Source organism: Cyprinodon variegatus, unplaced genomic scaffold (assembly GCF_000732505.1).
Source record: "Cyprinodon variegatus isolate N-32 unplaced genomic scaffold, C_variegatus-1.0 Scaffold316, whole genome shotgun sequence".
Taxonomy (NCBI): Eukaryota; Metazoa; Chordata; class Actinopteri; order Cyprinodontiformes; family Cyprinodontidae; genus Cyprinodon; species Cyprinodon variegatus.
Window position 1 is genome coordinate 674,237 of NW_015150769.1, and position 10,385 is coordinate 684,621.

At 44.0% G+C, this 10,385-nt stretch overlaps 1 protein-coding gene across 1 annotated transcript; it reads right to left on the reverse strand.

Annotated features, from left to right (window-relative positions):
- Positions 1 to 3,052: 3,052 nt before the first annotated feature.
- Positions 3,053 to 8,361, reverse strand: LOC107090922. Its single transcript, XM_015384563.1, has 2 exons — positions 8,103 to 8,361; positions 3,053 to 5,228 (listed from the first exon to the last, which is right to left on the reverse strand). The coding sequence occupies exon 2, from the start codon at positions 5,210 to 5,212 to the stop codon at positions 3,311 to 3,313; it is 1,902 nt and encodes a 633-aa protein (XP_015240049.1). The 5' UTR covers positions 5,213 to 5,228; positions 8,103 to 8,361; the 3' UTR covers positions 3,053 to 3,310.
- Between the last annotated feature and the right edge of the window lie 2,024 nt (positions 8,362 to 10,385).

Sequence of the window (10,385 nt, forward strand, 5' to 3'; positions counted from 1 at the left end):
AGTAATTTATAAATGTTTTAAATCAGGTTGGGTCTGGATAAGTCCACTAATCCATGTACCTGTTTCGATTCCAACAGCCTCCACTCTGGGTTCCTGAGCAAAACCCTTAACCACACTGCTCCACGGGCGCCGCACAATGGCAGCCCACTGCTCCCCAAGGGGATAGGCTAAATGCAGAGGGGAATTTCTCCAATGTGAGATCAATAAAGTTCAATTATTATCATTTTCCATTCTTCTAAAAAGGTGTGGTGTAAATATTTCTCCTTTTGCACACAGCACTTGATCAAACACTATGGTGTAATTTCCCTGCCAAGCCACTAGTAGGCAATGTGGTCTTTTCAACTCAAAGTGTGCAGGTGCTATTCCATGCCACAATTTATAGGCAATGAGACCAGAGCTCCTCTATTAGGATGCTGTGTCCAAACATCCGACCTGTAAAAGGCACGGATGGTTACGACATTTAAAATTAGTGTCCGAACATCTAATGGAGGAAAAGCAGGCTGTGTCCGAACCTCTGCACTAATCCTTATATCCCTCCATCACTATGTAGACCGGAGACTCTATAGTGGAGTCTATAGTGAACTGACCGTTATGACAGATGATCACTACTTTTCGCTTCCTGTGGGTCACAAAACTCCGCCTCCCTGCACGGTGCCTACGCCACCTTTATTTGTCGACACTGTCGCTACATGACAGCGGGCGGCTGTGACAACAAATCCCATAATGCTTTGCAAGGAGAGTACTCACGAAACATCCAGCATATATCTGCTTGTCTAGTGACCATGGATGATCACTACTTTCAAGGTGCATTGTGGGAAATTTTAAGTCCACTACTTTTTCATCCACCAGATGTTCAGAACATCATTTAAAATGGTGTAACCACTATATAGGGGCCCTATATAGTGGTTAGGGCGGACATTAGGACACAGCCCTGGTGTACGAAATTTAAGCACAATGTTTAAGCATTTTTGACACTTAAAAGAAAAGTTCAGTCAGAATTCAAACTTCTGAAAGTTCTTTAAATCTGAAATGATTCCATCCTGTTCAATAAATGATCAGTGTTTTTAATTCAGAGTAATTTTCATGTGAATGTGCTTTACTGGAGGCATCCATGTTTGTCAAAGAACACTACTGCCACCTACTGGTTAGTGACGTCACGGTGCGGTATCGGCTGTTGATCAAGTCCCAGTGCTGTATCTGGTGTTTGTCACAACGCGCTATTATCCAAGTCATCTTGAAAACATTCTTCTTCCAAATGTTGGCTACATATTACGGGTTTTTTCTCTGGCCAGAAGTTCGATGGCAAATCCTCCCTCTTCAAGTTGGCGATCCAACGACCAACCCGTCCGTGGAGGATCAGGAATCAGTGTATTTAAATTTCAATGGTGAAGTCCTCTGGAAATCTTCAATAATTGTTGTTGATTGCAGATGTGTCTAGTAGTTCCCATTGATTTAGCTTGTAAAGCGGGGAGAATGGCGCTAGGCTTACCGCACCGTGAAGTCACTGCTGGAAGATGGCAGGAGGGAGGGGCTACTATATTTGGGCGAAAATGGCCGCTCCTAGACTGGTGATCGCAACGAAAATTATTATTTTTATTTTTTTACTGATTAACCCTATGTAAATTCATTAAATCACAGCGAACATTTTAGTTTTAGGTATAAATAATGATCCATTGATTATTCCTTGCTGACCGGACTTTTCCTTAAAACACCTTTAGTATGAACGCAGCATCAGACTTCAAGATTTCCAGGTCAGAATTTAATCTTTAGAATTTGTACAAACTGGATCTTGGAAACTCGTAGCTTAGTAAACCAGCCCCAGGCGCCAGCGGCCAAAATCATCTTCGCCTGCAGTGGTCTAGCCTCCATCAATGCCCCAGGCCCTTGAACTGGCGGGCCAATCACAACGCAGAGATGTGTTTTGAATTTCTGAATGCAAAGTGGGCGGGGTTTTGACGGCATGGCGACAAATCTGTGCCACGCTGGAGAAAGCACAACAAGTAAGATGGCAACAACTGTTGAACAGTTCTGGTTTGACTCAGTTTTGAAATTCATTTTTAAGAAAGACGTATTTACAGTCCCCCACCAGCTTTCTCATTGGTCAGAGCGTTGGCCAATAGGCACAGACATGGTTTGAAAGACCATAAACAATCTTCCGATGTCTCATTCATCGTGGCCAGACTAAATTACACATTTAATCTCACATTTAATCTGGTTTATCAGGCTAGGAAACTTGTAAATATGAAATATGATGACCAATACTGAGCAAAAATCCTCAAAGCTAACAGCAGTGAATAAAGTCAAAAAAACGAAAGCAACTAAATCAATATAAAAACATTATCCTTCCTGTTATTCAAAGTAACAAAAAACACACAGACAATAAATGCAGAGTAATTGTTTCTGGTTTAAAAGTCTGCTAATGAATATATAATCAAAATGAATGACATGAAACTGATTTATAATTTTCTAATAATTACATACAACTTCAACCAAAACCGAACATGTCAACTTTTATTTACTTCATCTGTTTAAAGCGAAAACATGGTAAATATTGTCCTATTTTAGAACACTTAAAGATATAGATATAAAAGATATAAATAATAAAAAATTAACAGTTGACCTTAGAATTGTGTTTAAGTGTTCTTTGTACCCTAAATTCTATGAAAAACCAGAATTATCATAAATCCAGGAACACTTTTTGCCTCCAGAAGTATCAACAGTTTTAGAATTAAGGGAAGAAAAAAACCCAATCTGGTTTGAATAGACCGACGTAGCAGAGTCGACAGCCAGACCACCAAGTTAATTGACAGCTGAATAATTCTAGTCATTTGCATCTTTTTTTTTTTTTTACGTTTTATTTGTTCCCTTTCAGAACAAAACATCTATTTGTGTTTGGTTATTATTCTAAATCAATTATTATAATAGCCTTCCTCGTTTATTATAGGTCACAATAATTAGCTTTAGCTTTTTGGGATTTCTAACAGAACATCATTAATAGCACCATAACATCCACACTTTCATTCTACATATTTCTTCATTTCAAACTGGAAAATGTTTTGTTTTTTTTAAACTAAGATGCTAAAAACACGTAAAAGAAAGAGCATAAAAATGCACAAAAAAGCTTTGCACAAAAAAAATGAAAATATCAGTGAACATCAATTATAAAATGTCTAGTTTGCTTCTTCCTGAAGGAGAGGGGTTAGGAGTTCATGTGTTGGTTTCATACGGAGGTCGGATTAATGAAAGGTTTGATCTCATCTGAACTGAATTCCCCGCTTCATCGTTCAGGTGATGTAAAACCCAGAGTGTCTCAGTCCTCCGTCTTGCTAGAACCTCCACACCATCCAGGCCTCCTCAGGGATCTGATCACTATCTTTTTCTTGCTGTGCCCCCCGCCATGTGTCGGAGACTTCAGGCTGCAGACCGCTTTCTCTCCACCTTCTTCCTCTATTTCTTCTGCTTTGTCTTGCTCTTCTTTGCTTTTTTTACGATTGCTTTCCTCCTTTTCCAGCCGTTTGCCTCCTGCTTCCTGTGGCCCCTCCCTCCCAGCTTCAGCCTCCAGGGCTTCCTGGCTTTCCCCCTCCACCATGCACTTCATGCTCATTGCAGGTGGGCTTGTGTCGGGGGTCATTGTTGTTACCATGTTTGATATGAGTGGAGGCATCGGTGCTTTCTTTTTCTTAGAGGAACGCCTCTGTGGTTGGGGGCTGTTCTTGAGCTCCAGATGTTTCTGTATAGCATTGCTGAGCTCATCGGGGTCCACCGAGGCTCCATGAATGTCCCATGTCAGGCCATCCTCGTCCCACAGCACCTGCTTCATGCTGCCCCTCCTACCAAGCTCATCAGACTCCTCAGACTGCGCCTTCAGGCAGGATCTCTTCCTCTCCAGATGCCGAGCTGCAGCCGAGGGAACGTCCCACTCTGGACTCTCTTCTTGCTTCTCCTCCTCCTCGCCGCTGCTCACTGGAAACATGCTTGAAGACGCTGAGACCAGGTTGGAGTGGGATCCCACCGACGCCTTCAGGTTTAGTCTGGATCCCGGTGGTGAGCCCAGCAGGGAGTGTGAGCCGCTGTTGGAGTTAGACATGGTCTTCAGGAAGTCACAGTAGGAGCCCAGAGGGGACCCAGTCTGCACCGCAGCATCCTTCGTCTCCAGCTGTGAGGTCATCGTTCCTTCCTCCCTCAACAACTCTGACTTCGGGATATTCGTGCTTTCATTCAAGTGCATCAAAGGACACCTGGCGTCCCCTAACGCTGAGTCACTTAATGAGGAAACCAGCGGGGATCTCCAACCTTTCTCCATCCGCCAGCTTTGCTCCAACTTTAACGGCAGCAGATGATGGCGACCAGAGAGTTTGGGATTGAACTTTGGCTCGCAGACAGTCTGCAGTCTCCTTTCCTCTTCTTTACCCTCCGACATTTGGATGTCTCTGGGGCTGGACTGCTCCTTACTCGCAGCGTTAACCAGGTCCTCTGGAACCGCAGTGAGTCCTGGGTCTGCTAAGCTTGCATATGATTGAGCTGGGGAAGGAAAGTGAAATGAGAGTTTCTCATGGGAGCTCCTATCGTTTGGATATGGCGGCCAATGGTGAGGGGAGCATTCAGGTAGCTGATGCATGCTTAGAGTTAGTGGTGAGGAAGTTGAACTGTGTTGAGGGGGGAAAGGAGATGTGTGGAACGGGGAGATCAGGGGTGAGGGTGTGGTTGGAGGAGAGGCCAGTTTGGACACTGGAGAATCTGGAGTGAAGCAGCCGGAACGTGAAAGCCCTTCCTTCATCACCACCGTGTCCGGCGTGCTGCTGCGGCTGTGCGTGCTGCTGCAGCCGCTCCAGCGGTGCGTGTTGGAAATCCAGCGCTCGCTGAGAGGAGGAGGGCTGTGCAGGTCCTCGTTCTGAGTTGTGACCGAGAACTGGTGGCTGTTGTGGCGCCATTTGTGATGGTGGAGCTGCTGCAGCGTCACTGCATCCTGGTCAGAGTGCGTGTTGGTGCTGGAGCTGCGCTTCAGGTCCAGCCGTGTCCAAGCTAGGTCTCGTTTGTGAAGCGGGCCTGTTGCCGTGACAACATCTATGGAGCTTTTAGAAAGAGAGAAAATGGGCGTCCGGTCGTCCTCGTCCTCCATGAGGCCAACTTGGCTGGAGGAGGACAGAGACTGGCCGACTGAGCAGCAGGTGGACTGGTAGCTCTCGGAAGCAGGGCGACCAGATCTCGCCATGACAACGGTACCGGCCCTGAAAGGACAGAAACATCTCATATTTTAAATATTTAATCGATTATTGAAATAATCTTCATCTAATTCAGTAAACAATAAATCGTTAACTGGAGTATAGAGACTGTGAAACATGCTTTTAGCTGACAGAGCGACTCACTTAGAGCAGGAATTAGACCAAAATTGTAAAAAAAATATATAAACATTTTGCATTTAGGATAAAAAAAATGAATTCAGAACTCTTCAAGTGGAAAAGTTTGAGTTTCACCTGGTTTAATTTCATAAAATCTTGTTTAATAATTCATTGGCTACCCGATTATTAAGCGAAAGAATAATTGACAGATGAATCGATTTTCAAAGTAATCGTTAGTTGTAGCCTTAATTTCAACGATCTCCTCTTAGAAGGGGAAATGCCCACTTTAGAATCAATAACTCAGTTGATGTCACTCAGATCAGGAAGTTTTTATCTGGTTTATTTCCTTCTTTCTTGTGCATCAGCTGATGCAGATGCTGCCTATGGTGCATTAGGAGTTGTTGACTGGTTGTGTCCTGGACTGCCCGTGCAAGACAATCATCAGCCTGATCAAAGCCTGCCTGCAGCCTGTTCAGTCATCATCTGCCTTATTAAGTCTGTCTTTACCCTGTTCAGCCAGTCACCAGCCTGTCCAGCCAGTCACCAGTCAGTTCTACCGTCCTCCAGTCTAATCAAAGCCAGTCAGCGAACAATCATCAGCCTGATCAAAGCCTGCCTCCAGCCTGTTCAGCCAGTCACCAGCCTGTCCAGCCAGTCACCAGTCAGTTCTACCGTCCTCCAGTCTAATCAAAGCCAGTCAGCAAACAATCATCAGCCTGATCAAAGCCTGCCTCCAGCCTGTTCAGCCAGTCACCAGCCTGTTCAGCCAGTCACCAGCCTGTCCAGCCAGTCACCAGTCAGTTCTACCGTCCTCCAGTCTAATCAAAGCCAGTCAGCAAACAATCATCAGCCTGATCAAAGCCTGCCTCCAGCCTGTTCAACCAGTTTACAGCCTGTTCAGCCAGTCCCCAGCCTGTCCAGCCAGTCACCAGTCAGTTCTACCGTCCTCCAGTCTAATCAAAGCCAGTCAGCAAACAATCATCAGCCTGATCAAAAACTGCCTCCAGCCTGTTCAACCAGTCACCAGTCTGTCCAGTCATCATTCCCATCCCTTTCTGACTTCAGCCTCATAGCAGCTGGTTCTGCCTTCACCTGCTTTATCAAGTCAGCACCATCTCTGGCTGGTTATTGGGTTCTCATTGGTCTGATCTATAAATTCTAAAATTATCCAAATTTGCAAAGAAAAGATGTTTGATTGAACTTTTTTTTTTAACTACATGTAGTGTATAAATTTCAGGACAAACATGTTCCTCACACTAGTTAAATTATGAGGATTTCATACTGGTTCCCTGGTTATACTACTGCAGCAGTGTGTCGCAGTGAGCTTGACGCAGACATTTTTGATTTATGCTAAGTTTGAAGCATGGTCTGCGCCACGCCAAAACGCAAGAGGGCCAATCAGGAACTAGCTGTGGAATTAGATACGGCCGAGGCGGTGAAGAAGTGACGGCAAGTTTGTCAGACGATGGAGGGACATGAGGGCCAAAAAGAGCGGAGATCCTGGTGGAAAAAGGGTCCCAGCGTTCTGAAGCACCTCGCTCTTTTAGCCGATCCAACTTCACGAGTTGTTTTCCGCAATTGCAGTCATACAAACAAAACAAGCCGGCAAGCGGATGTAGAATTGACCAATCGGAGGCCTCCTGTCTGTAGTCACCTACAATTTGGGAGAGGTGCAGCAGTGTCTGCGGAGGGGGCGGGGACATCTTTGCGTCCACTGCGACACCTACGCAGACGAACTAGTTTCGAAGATTTGAAGACGTTTCGCCACCTCTCCAGGAAGCTTTCACAATTCAAATGTCTGGATCAGCAGTGAGTTTGAGTCCATATATAGACAAAGCCTTGTATCGCTTGGAAACATGGAAATGGTGACCGATGAATGGGTCGTTTACCATCGGTTACCATTTGCATGTTTCCAAGCAATACAAGGCTTTGTCTATATAAGACTCAAACTCACTGCTGATCCAGACATTTAAATTGAGAAAGCTTCCTGGAGAGGAAGCGAAACGTCTTCAAATCTTGGAAACCAAGTCCAGTAAATATTTTTTGAACTTTTACGGAATGACTATGACCTGGATGACTGAGAATCTTCATCAGCAACTAGTTTGGAAGTATAAACCAGCCTTTAGCCATCTGGGTTAATTCCTCGACAGCTAACCTTTGCCATGCACATTAGCTTGTTGCTAACTGTCACCCAGTTCAAAGCTCTATAAAGCCAATAGAAGAGTCAGGATAGAGACTTAATTCCCTGCAAAGAGCGGCGTTTGTCACGTCGTCAGCAGGAACATTTAAAAGCTGAGCCACGTCTTTCCCTCCAAAGTGATTTTAAAAGCGATGCTGGGATGACACATTTCTCAGGGATATAAATAAGAACGTTTAAACACACACACCCTCAAAATCCAGATTAGCTAAACGAGATTACAAAGGCCAGATTATTTGATTATTAAGCCCAAATCAAGATGATTACAGACAGATTTAACAGTACAGAGGAGAAAGAAGATGAACTGTTAGGTGAAAGAAAAGCAAAGACCAAGAAGCCTTTAGGACAATAAAGTTCCTCCTTTTTTTATTTCTCTTTGCTCTACAGGCAGGATTATCATCACCCTTTGAAAAGCAGGTTTTACAAGCAGCAAGAAGACGATACTAAGAAACTAACCACATTTGATCTGCCCTGTAATATCATACGCTGTAAACACTTCTCCAAAGTGACTTTCCATTCACAAGCATCTACAGCATCATGTCTGATAATCAAGGTTAACTTCTTACCTGAAGGTTTACAACTAGTGTCCCGTTTTGCCCTGTGCCATGCCACGAAGCAGGTAGCTCTAATTAGAGCTTCTCCTTCTTCCCCTCATGACTTCCTCTCTTCCTCAGGTCCTTAATGGCTTCCCTCTGTCGACCCCGGCAACATAAAGAAAGTCTTACAGCCTGGTTTTCCTCACTTCTCCCTCCTGAAGCTTGGTCCTCTCTCTCTACCTCTGCTGGGTCACATGCGCTCTCACTGAGGCTGCGACTGGCTGCATTTTCCTTCTCATAAACGCATTGTTTGGTTCATTTAGAGTGTGTGTGTGAGAGACAAAGACAGGACCATTACTCCATACCTTTAGCCCTGGGGATTAGCGGTCATCTTATTAGCTTCTGTCCAATCCGGTTTGTGTGTGGAAGGGAGCAGCGGGTGGCTGGTAAGCACTTTGATTCAAACTCAGGATAAGGTCATCTGCCACGGCTGTTATTTCACATGTTTCTTAATAAATGGGAAATGCAGCATGTGGTTGGAGAAGTTCATAAATGAATGATGAGCAGATCTCACTGATCATCTCTACGCAGGTCAGTGTCTGAAACTGTCTGGAATGTTGACCAGGTTATTCGTTATCCCACATCTGAACATAAAATAAACTGTAGTTGATACTGTTTCTCTGACTGTGACTAACTGGATGTGCTCTCTTCGTCCTCTGACATGGGAGCTGGCTCGGAGCTCGTCTGCCTGGCTGTGTGTTTCCTGGACGGGGCCGCCTGTGGAGCTGGTTGACAGTTGCCTTTTGTATCTATGCTTCTTTTTCTACGTCTGCTTCTGTCTCCTTGAACCCCAGTGGGCCTCAGCAGATGGCCGCTCACACTGAGCCTGGTTTTGCTGGAGGTTTCTTCCTGTTCAAAGGCAGTTTTTCCTCTCCACTGTCGCTACAAGCAGAAGAGTCAATGAGTCGATGCAATCAGCTGGTTTTCCTTAGATAGAAAACTTTGAATGAATTTGTATGTAAGCTAACAGGGATTGTCCTCTTAAGCTCCAAAGTGTCTCTGCACATGACTGCCTCTACTGGTTTTACTGGAGGTGTTTTCCTGTTAAAAGGAAGTCATTACTCTCCACTGTCACCACATACCAGTTCATAAGGAGGCCACTAATGACTGGCTGAGACTCTTTACATGCGTATATTTTCACCAGTTCGCATTTGTAGCTGAAATTGACTAAATTATCACCAGATTTGAATCCTTTTATTTGATTGGATTGAATGATTTGACTGATATTTTAATTAATTGGATCTAATTGTGCTACAAAGTCACAGAATAAAGCATTTGTTTCTGATTGGTAGTGATGTTATAAGATGAACAGAGGCTTCAAAGCATGTTTAGTGGAGGGGGCTTGCTTAATTTGGGGGAGGAGCCTAATTAAATGACGCCCGAAGACTCGCTACCCTGCCATACCACATGACCGCTTCAGGATGTTCAGCTCACCTGGAACTTTGGCAGGCATTTAAACAGCCTCAGTGAAGCTGTGGGGGTTTAAAGGAGAGTTGCTGTCCGTTAAATAGAGTTTGGATAGATTCTAAGTATAGATTGGTTGGAAAAACAAACAATCTAGTTGGTTAAAACTAGTTTGGTTAGATTAAACAATGCAATGATCAAAATCTGAACTGGTTACAGTTGAAACATTGGTGTTAAGTAGTATTGCTTTCTGCAGAGCTGTCAGTCATATCAGCTGTAAAACATGGACTTCCACTCCTGAGGTTGTTGGTTAGAAACCCAGCTTAGACTTTTGAAAGTTGCAATAAATTAAAACAAGTGTTTTGTCTAATGAGACTAATTTGTATTGATTTGCCGTTGTACAAATATAGAAAATATAGAAAAAATCATTGCCAAATGAGGTTGGTTGGTTTAGCCAACAGATTGGTTGAACACATCATGTCAGGGTTCTGCACTCTGTTTTATATGTATATTTTTTAGTTTCTTTATATGTGTAAATGTTTTCTAGCAGTGTTTTGTTCTTGAGTTACTCTCTGCCCCCCCATTGTGTTTGTTTCCTTTCCCCTTGGCTTCCTTCTAGATGCTTCCATCCACACCTGCAGCTCATTAGTCCGGTCTTTGTTCAGTCTCCTATATATACTCACCCTGTGCATTTCCTCAGTGCTGGTTCCTGGTCTTTTCCTGGCTCCTCATGTATGTTTTCCCTGATTTTCCTGTATTCCTTATTTTGGATTTCTGCCTCAGTTGCCTGTGAGTGCTTCATTAAATTAGTAAAACTCATCTCTGCCTACTAATCTCTGCATTTGGGTC